This window comes from Lutra lutra, chromosome 5 (assembly GCF_902655055.1).
Source record: "Lutra lutra chromosome 5, mLutLut1.2, whole genome shotgun sequence".
Taxonomy (NCBI): domain Eukaryota; kingdom Metazoa; phylum Chordata; class Mammalia; order Carnivora; family Mustelidae; genus Lutra; species Lutra lutra.
Window position 1 is genome coordinate 65,965,769 of NC_062282.1, and position 20,751 is coordinate 65,986,519.

General features: G+C 39.6%; 1 protein-coding gene across 7 annotated transcripts in view; it reads right to left on the reverse strand.

Annotated features, from left to right (window-relative positions):
* Window positions 1–20,290, reverse strand: part of UIMC1 (ubiquitin interaction motif containing 1) — a 136,465-nt gene extending 116,175 nt beyond the window's left edge. For 2 of the 7 annotated variants that reach the window (XR_007127342.1, XR_007127341.1), the window contains exons 1-2: window positions 20,132–20,290; window positions 4,006–4,160 (exon numbers count right to left, since the gene is read on the reverse strand). Coding sequence is in view for 4 of the 7 variants with exons in the window: in XM_047729148.1 (XP_047585104.1) it covers window positions 4,006–4,152 (147 nt within the window). In the remaining 3 variants the exon portion in view is untranslated. Of the gene's footprint in view, window positions 1–4,005; window positions 4,161–20,131 lie in introns of those variants that run through there. The other 5 variants (XM_047729148.1, XM_047729150.1, XM_047729152.1 and 2 more) reach the window with 5 other exon arrangements.
* Window positions 20,291–20,751: the final 461 nt, after the last annotated feature.

The window sequence follows — 20,751 nt, forward strand, 5'->3', positions numbered from 1 at the left end:
TCTACCTTCAGCCCAGAGTCGTGGGAGCGAGCCCTGCATCGGGCTTCCTGCTCGGCAGGAAGCCTGCTCTTCCCTCTTCCACTCGCCCTGCTTGTGTTCCCTCTCTTGCTATCGCTCTCTGTCAAATAAATATAAAATCTTTAAAATTAAATTTAATTTAACTTTTAAAACTATGATTTACATTTTATGTAAATGTAAAAAACGTATGATTATTTCAATATGTAGAAAAAGCATTTCACAAAGTGCGACATCCATTCATGATAAAAACCCTCAAAAAAGTAGGTCTAGAAGGAACATATCTCAACATAATAAAGGCCTTATATGAAAAACCCAGAGCTAACATCATACTCAATGGGGAAACACTGAGAGCTTCCCCTAAGGTCAGAAACAAAACAAGGATGTCCACTCTTACCACTTTTATTCAACACAGTACTGAAAGTCCTAGCCACAGCAATCAGACATCAAGAAATAAAAGGCATCCAAATCAGTAAGGAAGAAGTAAAATGTTCACTATTTATAGATGACATTATACTATATATAGAAAACCCTAAAGACTCCACCAAAAAACTACTAGGACTGATAAATGAATCCAGTAAAATCACAGGATACAAAATTAATGTACAGAAATCTGTTGCATTACTATATACTAGTTACCTTTATATACTAATATATACTATATACTAACAAATATACTAAAACAAAGCAGCAGAAAATGAAATTAAGAAAATGGTCCCATTCACAATTGCACCAAAAACAATAAAATATGTAGGAATAAACTAGCCACAGAGTGAAAGACTTGTACTCTGAAAACTATAAAACACTGATGAAAGAAATTAACTAGGACACAAAGAAATGGAAAGACATTCCATCTCATAGGTTGGAAAAATAAACATTGTTAAAATGCCTATACTGTCCAAAGCAATCTACACATTTAATGCAATCCCCATCAAAACACCAACAGCATTTTTCACAGAACTAAAACAAACAATCCTAAAATCTGTATATGAATAGCCAAAGCAATATCGAAAAAGATAAACAAAACTGGAGGTATCACAATTCCAGACTTCAAGTTATACTACATAGCTGTAATGATCAAAACAGTAGGCCCCTAGCATAAAAACAGACACATAGATCAATGGAAAAAAACAGAAAACCCAGAAACAAACCCACAAATACATGATCAATTAATCTTCAACAAAAAAGGGAAGACTAGGGGCGCCTGGGTGGCTCAGTGGGTTAAGCCGCTGCCTTCGGCTCAGGTCATGATCCCAGGTCCTGGGTTCGAGCCCCGCATCGGGCTCTCTGCTCGGCAGGGAGCCTGCTTCCTCCTCTCTCTCTCTCTGCCTGCCTCTCTGCTTACTTGTGATTTCTCTCTGTCAAATAAATAAATAAAAAATCTTTAAAAAAAAAAAAAAAAAAAGGGAAGACTACACAGTGGGAAAAAGTCTCTTCAACAAATGGTACTGTGAAAAACTGGTCAGCTACATGCAAAAGAATGAAACTGGACCATTTTCTTATACCACAGACAAAAATAAACTTAAAATAGATTAAAGACTTAAACTACGAGACCTGAAAACATAAAAATCCTAGCAGAGAGCACAGGCACTAATTCTCTAACATTATCTATCTAGACTATAGCAAAAGTTTTCTAGATATGTCTCCTGAGGCAAGAAAAATAAACTACTGGGACTACTCAAAATAAAAAGCTTCTGCACAGAAGTGCCTGGGTGGCTCAGTTAGGCATCTAACTCTTGGTTTCAGGTCAGGTCCTCATCTCACGGCTCATGGGATCAAGCCCCAGGATAGGCCCCACACTCAGTGGGAGTCTATTTGGATATTCTCTCCCTCTGTCCCTTCTCCCATTCATGAGCTCACTCTCTCTCCCTCAATAGATCAATAAATCTTTAAAAAAAAAAAAAAGTTTCTGCACAGCAAGGGAAAAAAATCAATAAAACTAAAAGGCAACCTACTGAATGGGAGAAGATATTTGCAAATGATGTATCTGATAAAGGATTAGGTATCCAAAAAATATAAAGCTGATACAGCTCAATACCCAAACACCAAATCATCCAATTAAAAATGCGCAGATGACATGAACAGACATTTCTCCAAGAAGACATCCAAAGGGCCAACAAACAAATGACAAGATGCTCAACATCACTTGTTATCAGGGAAATACAGAACAGAAACTATAATGATATATATCACTTCACACCTGTCAAAATGGCTAAAATTCAAAGCACAAGAAACAGCAAGTGCTGGCAAGGATGTGGAAAGAAAGCAACCCTCTTGTATTGTTGGTAGGAATACAAACTGGTGCAGATGCTGTGGAAAACAGTATGCAGGTTCCTCAAGAAGTTAAAAATAGAACTACCCTTCAATCCAGTAATCATATGCTACTGGGTATTTATCCGAAAAATACAAAAACACTAATTCAAAGGGATATATGCACCCCGTGTTCACAGCAGCACTATTAACAAGAACCAAATGATGGAAGCAGCTCAAGTGTCCACCAACAGATAAATAAAGAACATGTAATACATACACACACATATACACACAATGGAATATTATTCAGCCATAAAAAAGAACAAAATCTTGCCATTTGCAATGACATAGAGCTAAAGAGTATAATGCTAAGTGAAATAGGACAGTCACACAAAGACAAATACCATACGATTTCACTCATATGTGGAATTTAACAAATAAAACAAATGAGCAAAGGAGAAAAAAAGAGAGAAAGAGAGAGAGAAACCAAGAAACAGACTCTCAACTATAGAGAACAAACTGATAGTTACCAGAGGGAAGGCTGGTGGGGGGGGAGCGGTGGATTTGGGTGAAATCGATGATGGGGACTTCAACAAAAAGTGCAGCACCTGGATGGCTCAGTCAGTTTAGTGTCTGTCTTCAGCTCAGGTCATGATCTCAGAGTCCAGGGATCCAGCACCACATTGCACTCACCTCCTGCTCAGCAGGGAGTTTGCTTTCCCCTCTCACTCTGCACCCTGACCCCCACATATTCACACAATCTTTCTCTCTAATAAATAAATAAAATCTTAAGAAAAAAAAAGACAAATGAAATAAAGATAATTGTGAGCTTTATATCAAGACAATGAGTAGTTTTACCATCAAATGCATTATAAGATGAAGTAAAAAAATAAGTGAACTTGGTAGAAAAAACAATTACTTAGTTCACTGCTTTCCTGAATGTGACCTACAGACAAGGGGAAATCTCTAATAAAGAAATGGAAAAAGGGAATAAAGGACAGATGTTAAGAGTTAAAGCAGCACTGTCCAATAAAGCTTTCCATAATGAGGGAAATGTTCTATTGCTGTGCTGTCTAATACAACAAACACCAGACTCACATGGCTTTGATCACTTGAAATGTGACAGTCCAAGAGAGGAACAGATTTATTTAATTTTAATTCAAATTTAAATAGCTACAGGTGGCTCACTGCTACCACACCGAACAGAGTATATCTAGACACTTAATAACATTTACATTCTCTTTCTCTCACTTTCTAGACACATAAAAATTAACATTTACATTTGACTTACATTACTCTGATAGTTTAAAAATACCACCTTGGGTTAAAACATTACAAAACTGAGGAACTATGATCCATCCTCAGACAAACAGTATCACTTTAAGTAATTCTTAATTCCATTTACAAAATGAAGCTGACTAAAAAACTGCATGCTCTGGGGCACCTAGGAAGCTCAATCAATTAAGCGTCTGCCTGAGATCAATCCCAGAGTCCCGGGATTGAGCCCCACACCGGGCTCCCTGCTCAGCGGGGAGTCTGCTTCTCCCTCTGCCTCTCACCCTGTTCATGCTCTCTCTCACTCTCTGTCTCTCAGACAAACAAATAAATAAATATTTAAAACAAACAAACAAACAACTGCATGCTCTGGCAAGCTGGCATTAAGGTATAGCTCCAAAACAACCAGTCATGAAGAAGGCATAGTTTGAGACCTAGAGCTCTACTCTTCAGAATACTGACCTCTCCATCACTATCAGATATCACAATGAATGCATCTTCAAGTCTCCGTTTCCTCTTCAGACTGACAGAACTGGCAGTTTCTGCATCTTTCTTCTCCAGGTTCTGAGCTTCAGAGGCTTCTTTAACTTTTTTCTTTCTCCGTGGCATTCTTTTGTCTGAAAACACAGGGTAAGTAATTTACTCAGAGTCTAAGTTTTCCACATGCTATCTGTAACTTAGTCATTTAACAGAAAAAGGTTTCCATCTAAAAGAAGTAAAATGACTTCTGAACATTTCCAGTACTCATTAAAATTATAATTTTTCTATTTAAGAAACTGTATCTGGAAATATGTCATCTCTGTAAGGACATTTCAATAGAAATAATACAACAATTTATCCTAGTTCCTTAAATATTAACTTAGATAACTGGTTGTCTTTTTAAAGATTTATTTATTTATTTATTTGAAACAGAAAGCAGGGGCGCCTGGGTGGCTCAGTGGGTTAAGCCGCTGCCTTCGGCTCAGGTCATGATCTCGGAGTCCTGGGATCGAGCCTCGCATCGGGCTCTCTGCTCAGCAGGGAGCCTGCTTCCTCCTCTCTCTCCGCCTGCCTCTCTGCCTGCTTGTGATCTCTCTGTCAAATAAATAAATAAAATCTTTAAAAAAAAAAAAAAAGAAAAAAAGAAACAGAAAGCATACACATGCAATTGTACATCCAAGTGGGGGAAGGAGCAAATGGAGAGAATCTTTAAGTAGACTCCCCACTGAGCACAGAGCCCAGTGTGGCTCCATCTCATGACCCATCAGAGAATAACCTGAGCTGAAACCAAGAGCCAGACACTCAACTGATGGACCCAGGAGCCCCAGATAACTGGCTCTCTTGATTACATATTATAATTTACATAAAAAAGAATTTTTTTCAACAACAATGCCTCAACTTGATAAAGAACATCTAAAAATAAAAATAAAACACATTAATATCATACTTAAAGGTAAAAGACTGAATGCTTTCTCCTTAAGACAGGAACAAGACAGGATGAATATTATCTTGAAGATTCTAGGCAGGTCAATTATGCAAAAAGAAAAGACACCCAAATTGGGAAGGAAAAAGTAAACTATCATCATTTGCAGATGACATGATCTTGTGTTTAAAAAACAATAAAAATGGTGGGGCACCTGGGTGGCTCAGTCATTGGGTGCCTGCCTTTGGCTCAGGTCATGATCCCAGGACCCTGGGATCGAGCCCCATATCAGGTTCCGTGCCTGCTTCTCCCTCTCCCATTCCCCATGCTTGTGTTTCCTCTCTTGATGTCTCTGTCAAATAAATAAATAAAGTCTTTTAAAAAATAAATAAATAAATAAATAATAAAATAATAAATAAATAACACTAAAAATGGGAGCCTTGGTGGCTCAATCGGTTAAGCATCCAACTCTTGATTTCAGCTGGGTCATCGTCTCAGGGTCCTGGAATCAAGCCCTGCACACTGGTCTCCACACTCAGCAAGGAGTTAGCATAGGGATTCTCTCTCTCTCCTTCTGCCCCTCCTCCTCCCCCTGCTGGTGCTCTTTCTTTAAGGGCACCTGGGTGGCTCAGTCAGTTAGTTAACCATCTGACACTTGATTTCGTCTTAGGTCATGATCTCAGGGTCATGAGATCAAGCCCCATGTCAGGCTCCGCACGGAGTGTGAAACCTGATAAAGATTCTCTCTCTCCCTCTGTCTCTGCCCACCCTCCTGCTGACTCACACATATACTCTCTCCCTCTCAAAAATAAAACCTTTAAAAAAATAAGAAAAAATAAAATTCAATTGCTAATAGCATCAAAAATAATAAAATTCTTAGGAATAAATTTAACCAAATAAGTGCAAGACTTGCAAATGAAAACGTAAAAGTATTATTGAGGGAAGAGTCCAGTTCAAGGTGACACTGGAAGATTCTGAGTTAACCTCCTCCGATGGACACACCACATCTACAAATATACAACAACTCTAAAATAAACCTAAAACCTGGCAGAGCAACCCATTCACAAATGAGAGGGAAACCACATTAAAGAAAGTAGGTAAGGGGGCACCTGGGTGGCTCAGTGGTTAAGCCTCTGACTTCGGCTTAGGTCATGATCTCAGGGTCCTGGGATCGAGCCCCGCATCGGGCTCTCTGTTCAGTAGGGAGCCTGCTTCCCCCCCTCTCTCTCTGCCTGCCTTTCTGACTACTTGTGATCTCTGTAAAATAAATAAAAATCTTTAAAAAAAAAAAAAAAGTAGGTAAGGTTAAGAGACTATCATAAACCCCACCCCAGGCACTACAACCTACAATAGGGAGGTAACTCAACACAGGAGCTTATCCCTGAGGAAAGACAGGTTTGAACCCGATATCCAGCACCACAACCTTTTTTTTTTTAAAGATTTTATTTATTTATTTGACAGACAGAGAGAGATCACAAGTAGGCAGAGAAGCAGGCAGAGAGAGAGGAGGAAGCAGGCTCCCTGCTGAGCAGAGAGCCCGATGCGGGGCTCGATCCCAGGACCCTAAGATCATGACCTGAGCCGAAGGCAGAGGCTTAACCCACTGAGCCACCCAGGCGTCCCCCAGCACCACAACTTTTAAGTCTTACCTGAGAAATAAGCCCCCTAAACTTCTAGCTTTGAAAGCCAACAGAGCTTTCATCCACAACACTCCCAAAACTAAAAGGAATTGAAAAGCAATTCTCAAAAAGCTGACATGCAAATTCATGCACCCCAGAGCTCAGCACAAACGCAGCCAAGTGAAAAGCACCCAGACTCTCTGTGAAAAAGGCTTCTTCGCTTATCTTAAAGCATCAGCCTGAGAGGCAGACATCTAATTCAACATACATAGGTGCCTATGCAAGTATTTCAAAGACAGAGGCCAGCAGGAACCATCTTTGCACCTCCCTCTGCCTCACTCAAGCTCGCCAGTATCTCCCAGAAAGGAGTTTGTACCCTTGTGTGACTGCTTCTCAGGTCGTACTCCCAGATCCCCTGCTTCTGGTGGCCACCAGGGCTTATGCTGACAGTCCTACAGGACTCTGTATATTTGTTTACTTCAAAAGCTACAGCCTAGGGGCGCCTGGGTGGCTCAGTGGGTTAAAGCCTCTGCCTTCGGCTCAGGTCATGATCCCAGCGTCCTGGGATCGAGCCCCGCATCGGGCTCTCTGCTTGGCCAGGAGCCTGCTTCCTCCTCTCTCTCTGCCTGCCTCTGCCTACTTGTGATCTCTGTCTGTCAAATAAATAAATAAAATTTAAAAAAAAAAAAAAAAAAGCTACAGCCTAAGAGTCTGGCTTCCAATCAGCCTTAATCTAGGTGGTAACAAAGTTCCTCCCATTTGGGACACTGGCAGTTCTCGGCATACCTTCAAGTGCTGGGAACCCCTAAAACAACATGGATGGAACTAGAGAGTATTGTGAAATAAGTCAATCAGAGAAAGACAAATATCATATGATCTCACTTATACGTGGAATTTGAGAAACAAGGTAGAGGATCAAGGGGGGGTGGGGGAATCGGAGGGCTGGTGATGGACGTTTGGGAGGGTATGTGCTATGGTGAGAACTGTGTATTGTGTAAGACTGATGAATCACAGACCTGTACCCCTGAAACAAATAATAGATGTTAACTTTAAAAAAAAAAAAAACCCTCTAAACAAAACACACAAAAGAAATAAATATTTGGTATTTACTCCTAAAAAAATAAAGTAATGGTCATAAAATTGCTTCCTGTGTTCAGAAGAATGGATAAACAAAGTAAGAATTTTAATTAAAAAATAAAAAATATAAAAGTATCAAATAGAAGTCACATTACTGAAGAATACAATAATTGAACTGAGGAATACAATAACTGAACCAAAAAATACAGGAGAGAGCTTCAACATTAGATTTGATGAATTTGAAAGGATCACTGAACTTGAAGACAGATCAGTGGAACTCAATTAGAGCAGCAAAAGAAAAAAGATTAAAAATGAGTGGATACATTAAAAAACTTACAGGACATCAAGCAGACCAACAGTCATATTATAGAGGTCCCAAAAGAGAGAACAAAAGGGGCAAGAAAATTATTTGAAGAAATAATGGATAAAAACTTCCCTAACCTGGAAGTCCAGAGAGTTCTAAAAAACATAAACCCAAAGGAATCCACACCAAGACACATTATAATTAAGGTGTCAAAAGACAGAAGGAAAAAATCTTAAAAGTAGGAAAGAAAATGAACATGTTCCTGTGACTACAATAATTTGTTAAGGGACACACAAGACGTTGGGGGCACCTGGGTGGCTCAGTCAGTTGAGCATCCAACTCTTGGTTCAACTCAGCTCATGATCTCGGGGCAGTGGGAACAAGCCCTGCATCTAGCTCCATGCTCAGAAGAGAGTCTGTTTGAGAGTGTCTCTCTCTCCTTCTGCCTCTGCCCCTCCCCTGTTAAAATAAATATTTTTTTTTTTTTAATGATGTAGGGAGAGTAAAAATGTAGAGCTTTAGAATAAGTTCAAACTTAAGTTCCCTAGCAACTTAAAATAGACTGTTGTACGTTTTTTTAGGTCAGCCTCAGGACAATCACAAAACAAAAACCTGTAGTAGATACATAAAAGATAAAAGAATCTAAATATATCACAAGAGAAAATCATCAAATCACAAAGAAAGAGTAAGAAAAGAAGGAACAGAGGAATTACAAAGCAGCCAGAAAACAACTAACACAAAGCCACACACACACAAAAGGCAGTAAGTACACAGCTACCAATAAATACTTTAAATGTAAACAGGCTAAATTCTCTAATTAAAAGATTCAAGAGTGGCTGAATGCATTAAAAAACATAAAAACACATCAAACATCTCAAACCTAACACTCTCCAGCTGTCCTTACCTGCTTTATACAGTAAATCTAATAAAATTAAGGCCTAAATTTCTGGCTGAAATTACAATATTCTAGAATAAGCAAAATGTGAAGTCAATTCATTACAAACATATAAAGCCTATTTTTGTGGTTATATCTCCATTGTTTATCAACAAAACAAGTAGATATTTATTTTTCTTTTTTTTTTTAAGATTTTATTTATTTATTTGACAGTAAGAGATCACAAGCAGGCAGAGAGGCAAGCAGAGAGAGAGAGGAGGAAGCAGGCTCCCGCGGAGCAGGGAGCCCGATGCGGGGCTCGATCCCATGACTCTGAGATCATGACCCAAGCCAAAGGCAGAGGCTTAATCCACTGAGCCACCCAGGCGCCCCTATTTTTCTATTTCAAAACTGTTATTGTTCTTCACTTACCCATTTATTTCTTCTCTCCTCCTAAATGAAAATTAGGATCATTTACAAAGACTGCAACTTTATTTTTTCTTAAAGATTTATTTGCTTGAGGGGCACCTGGGTGGCTCAGTTAGTTAAGTGTCTGCCTTTACCTTAGGTCATAAACCCAGGATCCTGGGATCAAGCCCCACATCTGGCACTCTGCTCAGCAAGGAGTCTACTTCTCCCTCTGCCTCTCCCCCTACTTGTGCTCTCTCTTTCTCTGTCAAATAAATACATAAAATCTTTTTTTTTTTTTAGTTTATGGTGCATCTTTATTCAGACTATGTATATTTTTATGGCATTCATACACATTTTTTGTGGTTTTAAAAAGACCTTAGGAAGGTCTTTTTCCTCCGTTTCTATACAGGTGGTTTTTTTTTTTAATAAATAAAATCTTAAAAAAAAACTGATTTATTTGAGAAAGAGACAGAGAGAGCGAGCGCACACAAGCCTTGTGCTTGTGCAAGCGGGGAGAGAGACAGAGGGAAAGAGAATCTCAAGCAGACTCCCAACTGAGCATAGAGCCTGACTTGCGGTCCAATTCCACATGCCCGAAATTATGACCTGAGCTGAAATCAAGAGTTGGTCACTTAACCAACTAAACCACCCAGGCACCCCTTACAACTTTACATGACACTGTGTTGTACAAAGGCAATACAAATGAAATCTTTTGGCTGCCTAAATTAACTGGCTATTTAAATAAAATAACACATTAAATAGCTAAGAAAGAATGGAAGGCAAAAAGATGTTAAGACTATTTTCATGATAGTTTATTCAATTCCATTGCTGTAAAGAAGATACCTGTAATTATGTAACACAAACAATATATGCCATAGTAGTCCACAAAAAGATGGGGCCTGGCTCAGCTAGGTCGGGTAAGTTGGGAAAGGCCTTGTTGGAGGTGGACTTTGAGCAGGACGCTGAAGAACTGTACTGGGTTTTTATGATGGTTACAATCTTATTTCCTTAGGAAAGTGTAAAGTTACAGAGACAGAAACTGTTTCTTATTCATACCTGAATCCCAGCATTTAGCTCGGAGCTTAGCTTTTAATAAATGTTACTGAATAAGTGATATAATACTTTAATAACCAAACGAGTATATGAATAAACAAACTGGATTTGGAAAGGCACAGAAGATGGGAAAAAGACAAATACAGTGTGCCTGTTATTAAGGAATCTGAAATATATTCAGATAGAAGTTAAATGTCCCTGTCAAAATTAAAAAGAAGTAGAGACACAAAGAGGCTTAGGTGCAACTCTAGTAGAGTGGTAAGGTTACAGTTAACTTCTCAGAGTCTCTTAAATTTCTCATCTCAAAGGATTCTGTATTTCTAATTTGCAAAAGATTTCTAATATAAATTACTGAAGAAGCTTTTTTTTTTTAAAGATTTTTTTATTTATTTATTTGACAGAGAGAGATCACAAGTAGATGGAGAGGCAGGCAGAGAGAGAGAGAGAGAGAGGGAAGCAGGCACCCTGCTGAGCAGAGAGCCCAATGCGGGACTCGATCCCAGGACCCTGAGATCATGACCTGAGCCAAAGGCAGCGGCTTAATCCACTGAGCCACCCAGGCGCCCCTGAAGAAGCTTTTTTTAATTGAGGTGTCAAAATATTTTCTGAACCCAATAAAAAAATAACAAAGTGAGGGATACCTGGGTTGCTCAGTCAGTTAAGCATCTGCCTTTGGCTCTGGTCATGATCCCAGGGTTCTGGGACTGAGCCCTGTGTTGGCTCCCTGCTCAGCCAGGAGTCTGCTTATCCCTTTCCCTCTGCCCCTCCCCACCCCAACTTGTGTTCTCTCTCTCTCGCTCTCAAATAAAATCTAAAAAAAAAAAAAAAAAAAAAAAAAAAAAAAAAAAAAAAGAAAGAAAAGTAACAAAATGAAAGCTGAATTCATCATTTTCAGGATTAAAATTATAAATACAAACCATTTTTTATTGTCACCTGTGATAATAAATGCTTGAAAATACCAGAGCTCTATAGCTCTCATCAAGAAAAATCTAACTATAACTGCATAACTCTAAAATTCTAAGTCTATCCCTTTTAATCCTATTTCAAACACATTTGTTCCTTCTGCTGCTCTTACCATGTACCCATCTTTCTCATTTCTAATTCTTCTTTACTACATGTGAGGAGTTACTGATTCTCCAGCATTAGCAGTATATATAGTTGAGAATGATGACTTAATCTCATCAATCCAAGGTGATTAAATTTCCAAAGGAAACAAACTGGCATTGGATTTTGCAATGATTTCTTGGGTATGACACTAAAAGAACAGGCAACAACAAAAATAAATAATTGACTATGACAAAATTTTAAAATCTTATGCATGAAAGGACACTAACAATAAAGTGAAAAAGCAACCCACAAAATTGGGAAAAAATTTGCAAACTGTTTATCTGGTAAAGGGTTAATATCAAGACTATATAAAGAACTCCTGCAACTCAATAACAAAAAACAACCCAATTAAAAAATGTGGGCAAAGGATTTGAATAGACATTTCGCCAAAGAAGATATTCAAATGACCAATAAGCACATGAAAAGATGCTTATATCACTACTCACTAGGGAACTGCAAATCAAAAACACAAAATACCACCTCTCACTCCTTCAGATGGCTACTGTCCAGAAAAGAGAAAACAGCAAGTGTTGGAGAGGATGCAGAGAAACTGGAACCCTTGAACACTGCTAGGAGGAATGGGAAATGGTGCAGCTGTTAATGGGAATTAGTATGGCAATTCCTCAAAATATTAAAAATAGAATTTTCATACGATCCGGAAATTCCCCTTCCAATTATATACACAGAAGAAGTGAAAGCAGGGATTCAAACATATCCGTACACCCACATTCACAGCAGCATTATTCACAATAGCCAAGGAGTAGAAACAACTCAATGTCCACTGACAGATACAAAATATGATATATACATACAACAGATACTATTCAGCCTCAAAAAAAGAAGGCAACTCTGACATATGCTTCAACATGAACAAACTTAGGGGCACGTGGGTGGCTCAGTAGGTTAAGCATCTGCCTCCAGTTCAGATCATGATCCCAGGGTCCTGGGATCAAGCCCCACTCTCCCTCTGCCTGCCACTCCCCCTGCTTGTGCAGGCGCACTCTCTGTCAAATAAGTAAATAAAATCTTTTTAGAAAATGGGTAAGCTTTGAAGACATTACACTTATGTAGTTAAGTCAGAAACAAATAGACAAATACTGTACAATTCCACTTACATGAGATACCTAAAGTAGTCAGATTCATAGAACAGAAAGCAGAATGGTGGTTGCCATAGGTTGGGAGAAAGGAAGGATGTGTAGTTACTGTTTAATGGGTAGAGTTTCAGTTTAGGAAGATGAAAAAAGTTCTGGAAATGGATGGTGCTGATGGCTGAATGACAATGTGAACGTACTTGATACCAACAAACTGTACACTTAAAATGGTAAGTTTTGAGTATATTTGGTAAAATTTTATGTATTTGGTAAATTATGTATATTTTGCTACAATCTAAAAAAAGAAAACAGCAAAGGCATATGCAGTTGAACTTTGAACGACATGGGTCTGAACTGTGCAGGTCCGCTTATATGTGGGTTTTCTTACAGTACAGTACCATAAATGTATTTTTTTAAGATTTGAGAGAGCATGTGTGCACAAGTGGAGGGGGGGGGGGGAAGACAAGCAGACTCCCCACTAAGCTCAAACCCAGGACCCCAAGATCATGACCTGAGCCAAAATCAAGAGTAGGATGCTTAACTGACTGAGCCATCCAGGCATCCAATAAACATATTTTATGTTATTTTCTTATTGCCAACTTATCTTATTGTGGGAATATAGTATATAATACATATAACATACAAAATATGTTTTAATTGGCTGTTTATGTTATCAATAAGTCTTCCAGTCAACAGCAGGCTGTTAATAGTTAAGTTTTTGAGGAGTCAAGAGTTGTACACAGATTTTCAACTGCATGGGGTGTCACATGCTTAACTTCTGTATTGTTCAAGGGTCAACTGTACATAATCTCATGGAAAAATTTCCAAGACGTGCACCAATAAGTGAAAAATAAAGGAAAAAATAGTAAATAATAGCATGACACCCTTTGTGCAGAAGATTAAAAAAAAAACCACCATCGATAAATTTTTCTCAGGCCAACAAAACCAGAAATTAATCAATTTACAACCTTCAGCTCTCATCTCTAGTTCAAAAATGATTTTTAGGAAAAACTTTTTGTTAACTAAAAAACACTTAAAAGTCTTTTGTAGGTTGTTCATTCAAGTAACTTAAATAATTTTTCTAAGTATCACCTACTTTAAAATGTAGAAAAGTAGGGTTTAAAATAAGGATACCCATTATCAGTCAGAATTGTACTCAACACTAGAAAATCAAATCACAATTTTGCCTCTCATAACTTGCTACCTACTCTGGGTCCCATCGCCAGCCATTTCAATGGGATCTCTAAAGCCCCTAACCCTGGGAAAATACTACTTGTTGTATACTTCTTGCCCCAATTATCAAGATTCCTGGAGAGAAAAACCAAGCCAACTGATTTTTCACTGATCACTAAAGGGACTTCTGTCTTCAAGTCTTTCCCATTAAGTTCCTCCCAACCCTTTGTATATGTAAGTTCCTTCTAGATCCACTCTATTCCCTTGCTATAAACATTATCAAGACTTCCTGAGCCTAAAAATAAGTTCCCTCAACCCTATCACCAATAAAATTTTCTCTCCTTTGCTTTATCATCAAATGTTTTACTCAGAAGCTATACATTGACACACACTATAAATTTCCAAAGCACTCAATTTAAAAAACAAAAGACAGAAGAGCATGTTTAGTATTATTTTACTTGTATAAATTAAAACACACACACAGTCCTTTGTTTTAAAATCCATCTGGAAGGATACACAAATTGCCAAAAGCGTGAGAAAGAATTTGAGAGATAGATGGAAGACAGACATATTCCTACTATTTGAATTTTGAACCATGTGTACCTATTACTTTTATTTTTCTTTAAACTTTTAAACTCTGGAGAGAATTTGAAGTTTTGACATCAATTTTAAAGAGCACATTCCATATCCACTGTGTCCATTTATCACCCTCTTCTCTTCTAATGTTATATAATCTGAATCTGCTCTCCTTTTAAGATCATCAAAGATCTCCTTGACTCCAAATCCATATACCTCTCTTCAGCTTTCATTCCACTAGCCATCTTGGCAAATCCTTTCTTTATGACAGTCTAACTTAGTGTCTGTGACACTGCTTAACTGAGTTTTCTCCTAGATCTGACCTCTCCTTTCTTTCCTCTTCCTTCTGTTCCTCTCACTAAATAAAAGCATTTACCGCTATGCTATATGCAATCTCCTCCTTTCCCTACTTTGAAACTTCACAGTGGCATTCACTCCTGGGCTTTCAATTACAAACTCAATTCAAAGGCCTGCAAGATATACAAATGCACCTAGGCCTTTCAGCTGAACTCTAGTCCTATCATTTCTGATTTGCTGTGGAATTCTACTGAACATTTAAAGAAATAAAGAAATTCTACTGAATATTTAAAGAAATAAGAACATTTAAAGAAATAAAGAAATAAAGAACATTTAAATAAACAAATAAAGAAATCTTTCACAACTTAAAAAAAAAAAAAAAGTGGTGAAACACTTCTCAGCTCATTCTACCTGACCAGTTGATACCAAAACCAGACCAAAAAAAAAAAAAAAAAAAAAAAAAAAACAGTAAAACAAGAAACCAAGAGGGCCTGGCTGGCTCAGTCACTGGAACATGTTACCCTTGGTCTCACAGTTGTGAGTCTGAGCCCCATGTTGGGTATAGAGAGTATTTAAAAATAAAATCTTTAAGACAAAAGAAAAATAAAACAAGAAACCCAATATGCTATAAATATAAATGCAAAAATCATCAACAAAATACTAACAAACCTAATCCAATATTACATAAAAAGAGTTATATACCATGACGAAGATGTATCAAGAGAAGGCAAGGTTTACGATCTGAAACTCAATGTATTACACCATATCAATAGAATAAAGGACAAAAACCACATGATTATCTTAATATACACAAAAAGAGCATTTAACAAAACTCAACACCCCTTCATGATTAAAAACACTAAACAAACTAGGAATAGAAGAAAATTTCCTCAACCTGATAAAAAGTATCTATCAAAAACTCATGGTTAACATTACACTTAATGGTGAAAGACTGAAAGCTTTCCCCTTAGATCGGGTTCAAAACAAGCGTGCCCACTCTCAGCACTTCATTCAACATTATAGTGGAGGTTCTAGCCAAAGCAATTGGGCAAAAAGAGCAAGACAAAAAGAAATAAAGGGGCGCCTGGGTGGCTCAGTGGGTTAAAGCCTCTGCCTTCGGCTCAGGTCAGGATCCCAGAGTCCTGGGATGGAGCCCTGCCATTGGGCTCTCTGCTCAGCAGGGAGCCTGCTTCCCCCTCTCTCTCTGCCTGCCTCTCTGCCTACTCGTGATCTCGGTCTGTCAAATAAATAAAATCTTTTAAAAATAAATAAATAAATAAAAAACCATCTAGATTGGAGAGGAAGAAATAAAACTGTATTTAGTTTTATCATCATTTAGATGCAATGATCTTGTATGTAGAAAATTCTAAGGGGCGCCTGGGTGGCTCAGTGGGTTAAGCCTCTGCTCAGGTCATGATCTCAGGGTCCTGAGATTGAGTCTTTAAAAAAAAAAGAAAGAAAAAATTCTAAGAAATACACTAAAAAAAACTATCAGAATACACAAGTCAGCAAGGCTGCAGGATACAAAATCAAAACAAAACTAACTGTATTTCTATACATTTGCATTGAGCAATCTGAAGATGAAATTAAGAAAACAAGTCCATTTATAACAGCATCCTAAGGACTAAAATGCTTAGACATAGCTTTAACAGAAGACATACAAAACTTATACCCTGAAAACTATAAAACATTTTTTTAAAGATTTTATTTATTTCTTTGACAGACAAAGATCACAAGCAGGCAGAGAGTCAGGCAGAAAGAGAGAAGGGGAAATGGGCTCTCTGGGGGCCCAATGCAGGGCTCAATCCCAGGACCCTGAGATCATGACCTGAGCCGAAGGCAGAGGCTTTAACCACTGAGCCACCCAGGCACCCCTAAAACGTTTTATAAAGAAATAAGAGAAAATCTAAATAAATTAAAAACATCCATGTTCAAGGATCAAGACTTAAGATAGTACTACTGCTCCTTAAACTGATATATGGATTCAATGCAATAGCTAATAAAATCCTAGTTGGATGTGTGTGTGTGTAAATTAACAAACTGATCCTAAAGTTCACATGACAATTCAAGGGTCCCAAATATTTTTAATTAATTTTAATCTTCACAAAAACCCAAGAAGTATGTATAATTATTACCAGGAAGCATAAGTTCAGAAAAGTAACTTGTCAGAAGTCACAAAGGAGGCACCTGAATTCTGTCTCCTGACTCCAGTACTTCATGACTTAATCTTTACACCTCTTCTAACTAAAACTACTGCCTGATGTATGGTATGCACACATAAATATGTGCTGAATGGGGACACCTGGGTGGCTCAGTGGGTTAAGCAGCTGCGTTCCGCTCATGTCATGATCTCAGGGTCCTTGGATCCAGCCCCGGGGTTGGGCTCCTGCTCAGTGGGGAGACTGCTTCTCTCCCCTTCCACTACAAGCTTATGTTTTCAAATTAATAAATAACATCTTTAAAAAAATGCATGCTGAATGAACAGTATAATGTTTATATTTAAAATTTTTAATACAACATAAAGACACAAAAGGATAAAATTATTATAGGTTGAACAGCATAGGTAAGACTTGGAAGTCGGAGTTAGTTTGGGGGAATTCTAAAGGAATCATAGAGCCCCAGGAAAACATCTTCCATGGAATAGTTTTCATCTTATTAAATGTCTGCTGTACCCTACAGCTATTTAAACCAAAATGCTCAAATCTGATATCAAGAGTAGCTATACTACCAAATATATGTAGTTTAAGATACATAAATAAAAACTCTACCCTTCTCTGTAGCACAGAACCACCTGCAATCTCAAAGTGGGTTTTCAAAGAATTAAGCAGATAAGCGACTGATAAGAAGCATTAAGTAGAGCCCCCCCACAGATTATAGACTCCAAAATTCAGTGCTTCATGAGATTTAACCACACAGTAATTCTAAGAGTAAAAACAAGGCACTGCTTGACCAATTTAAACAAGCTGACCAGCATACAGTACAGCTACTATTTATTTAAGTTGCTACCCTTAAAAATGAAGAACTCACTAAAATAATGGCTTATCTTCATGAGGCTAAAGAATGAATTACCACTAACTCTGAAGAATTGAGTTTAGAAGCCAACAGACTCATCTTTAATCATGACAGAACAAAATGTCTCTAAAAGAATGCACAAACAGGGGGCGCCTGGGTGGCTCAGTGGGTTAAGCCTCTGCCTTCAGCTCAGGTCATGATCCCAGGGTCCTGGGATTGAGCTCCACATCGGGCTCTCTGCTCCGAGGGAGCCTGCTTCCTCCTCTCTCTGCCTGCCTCTCTGCCTACTTGTGATCTCTGTCTGTCAAATAAATAAATAAATATCTTAAAAAAAAAAAAAAAAAAGAATGCACAAACAGGAAAAGTGACACAATAATGAGACTTGTTATTTATCTCACAGGTAGCATTTTTAGTAACCCCAACTTGGGTTATTTGTCATTTTCTTTCAGCTTATCTATCATCTTGATCTATCTGAAGAACAATCACTGAAAAAATAACTTAAATTTTTGACATTCTACCTACCAAACATGTCAAAATCACTTCAAAAGCTTGGGGATATAGGGACCTTAACAAGTCTTCATGAATGATTGACGATATGCTACTCAGTAAGTCACTACTCAAGAAATTTGGTACCAAACATTACCATCTGATTTCAAGAGCTTGTTTTCTTGGTTTATTTTTTAAAACATTTTATTTATTTATTTGAGAGACAGAGAGAGCACAAGCATGCAGGAGGGTCAGAGGGAGAGGGAGAAGCAGACTCCCTCGATCCCAAAACATAATCTGATGTGGGGCTCGATCCCAGGACCCTGAGATCATGACCTGAGCCCAAGGCAGACACTTAACCAACTAAGCCACCCAGGTGCCCTGCTGTTTCCTGAATTTTAAAAAAAGGTAAATGTGGCAGCTCTTTTAATCAAAGATCCTGTCCTATGCTTTAATAAAACCACCTTTTGGGGGGCGCTTGGGTGGCTCAGTGGGTTAAAGCCTCTGCCTTCAGCTCAGGTCATGATCCTAGGGTCCTGGGATAGGGCCCTCTGCTCCGTGGGCAGCCTGCTTCCCTTCCTCTCTCCCTGGCTGCCTCTCTGTCTACTTGTGGTCTCTGTCAAATAAATAAATAAAATCTTAAAAAAAAAAAAAAAAAACACTTGCCGATAATATATAAATACATACATACATAAGTACATAAAATTAAAGAAGGTAAATGCCTTTACACGTACAGACCAGCACACGCACAATTCTTTACTTCCAACTTTATACTCAGCCTCAGGACAAGTGTGTAACAAAATCCAAACATATTTTGAGTAATAATTCAATCATAGTCATTTACTGAGTCCTGGGACACTTATCTAGGTATCTCACACGCATTATAAAGGTTATCCTCCCAATAACTCTATTGTGGTAGGTTATCACTATTTTACACTATTTTACACTAATTGTTATTTTAACGATTTTTATCACTATATTTTTATCACTATTTTACAAGTTTGTAAACTTATTCAAAATCAAACAATTAGTAAGTTCTTACTAGGTTGATAAATGGCTATGTTGACAGAATTGCAGCTCGATATGCCTGACTCCAAAAATACATTCTTTGACTCATCTACAAGGCACTCACTGCCTCCCAACAGGAAAAAATAAAGAAAGCATAAAACTTTCGTTTTCTCCTGGACAATGCTTATATCTTAGTATGCTATAGTGACTACATACAAGAACATTAGAGTCAAGCTGCCTGGATTCAAGGCAGCTTTACCGCTTACAGATCGGTCTTCCATCCTCAGTTACCTCATCTATAAACTGAGGATAATAGTACCTATCTCAAAAAAAAGTGTCAAGATTAAATAAATGCGTACGAGTAATAGGCTTGAAACACGGTCATCGTACAGAAGGAAACAGCAGTTCTGCTGGAGTGGAAAGTGGCAAATAATAAGGATTTCCAAACAAAGTATATTTTTCTGGGCAAATAACAGAAGGATCACTCCACAATAAAACAGTAGCCTGGAGGGGGGAGGGGGCGTGAGGCGTAGGAGTCGGAGGGGCCCCGTGGCCTTCCTCCGGTATGGGGCCCCGCGGGGGGGACGGCGAGAACGGAGCCTCCTCCCGGGGTGCTCAGCGTGAGGAAGACGCTTTCGAGGGACCGGAGGGGACCAGAGCCCATCGGCTGACAAGAAATAACGAAGGACCGCCCGGTCCGGGAAGATAAAGGCCGCACCTCCGGTGCGAAGTGGGCAGGCCTGGAACTGGGGGGCGGAAGCCCACCACGGCGTCAGGAGTCGCCCAGCGAAGTCCCCAAGGGCTACCCCGGTGTCCCAAAGGGCCCCACTCCCGCGTGCGGAGGCGCTCGCCAGCTTCCTGAGGCGTCCCGAAGGGCCCACCCGGGCGTCCGGAAACGCCAACCCCACATCCTCGGGGCCATCCGACGGCCCGAAGGGCCCACCCCTGTGTCCGGAGAGGTCCGCCTCCGCACCGAGAGGGCTCTACCCCGCGTTAGAGGCGCCTCTCCAGGTGAGGAGCAGGCCGTGACCGCCAGGAGAGAAAAACGGAGGCGGGAAGAGGGCGGGCTGGAGGTGAGCGGAGACGGCAGGTACTCACCGACCGGCCTGCGCCCCTCTGCCGAGCCCCTCCTCCGGGGCGCTGCGGGTCGCGAGCGTCCGCTGCACGTCAGGAGCGGCGGGGCGGGGGCGGCGGGGGCGGCGGGGGCGGCGGGGGCGGCGGCCCGGCACGCGCGCGAAGCTGAGGCACCGCGGGGAGGAGTCGCGCTCTCTGAGCGGGTGTGGGCGCTTGCGCCGGCGTCCGGGGACGCAACCAACCCGCACCACGGGGGGAAGCCGCCGCCGGGTCGTACCACTGCGCTAGGGCTGGAGTGCGCCATCGCGGGGAGTCGGATTTGATCTTCTAGCGTAGTGTGGGACCCTCCACGTGCGCTCGCAGTGTGCTCGTTCGCTCTACTATTATTAGTTAGCACGCCGAGGGAATCCAAAGAGTAAAAATAGGGCGCTCAAAACAGTACAGTGGACCCCTTCAAAGTCTCCTTTGCTACATCATACCTCCTCCCGCCCTTTGTTTGCATGCACTGTTACACTGAAATTACCTGTTCATACCACTACTTGAAAACTGTGGTAAATGTTACAATCTGACAATTTCCAGGAAAAGGAGTCTGAGAAACGTAAACTAATAAAGATGTCGTTTGGGAGTTTAAAATTAGAACAGCC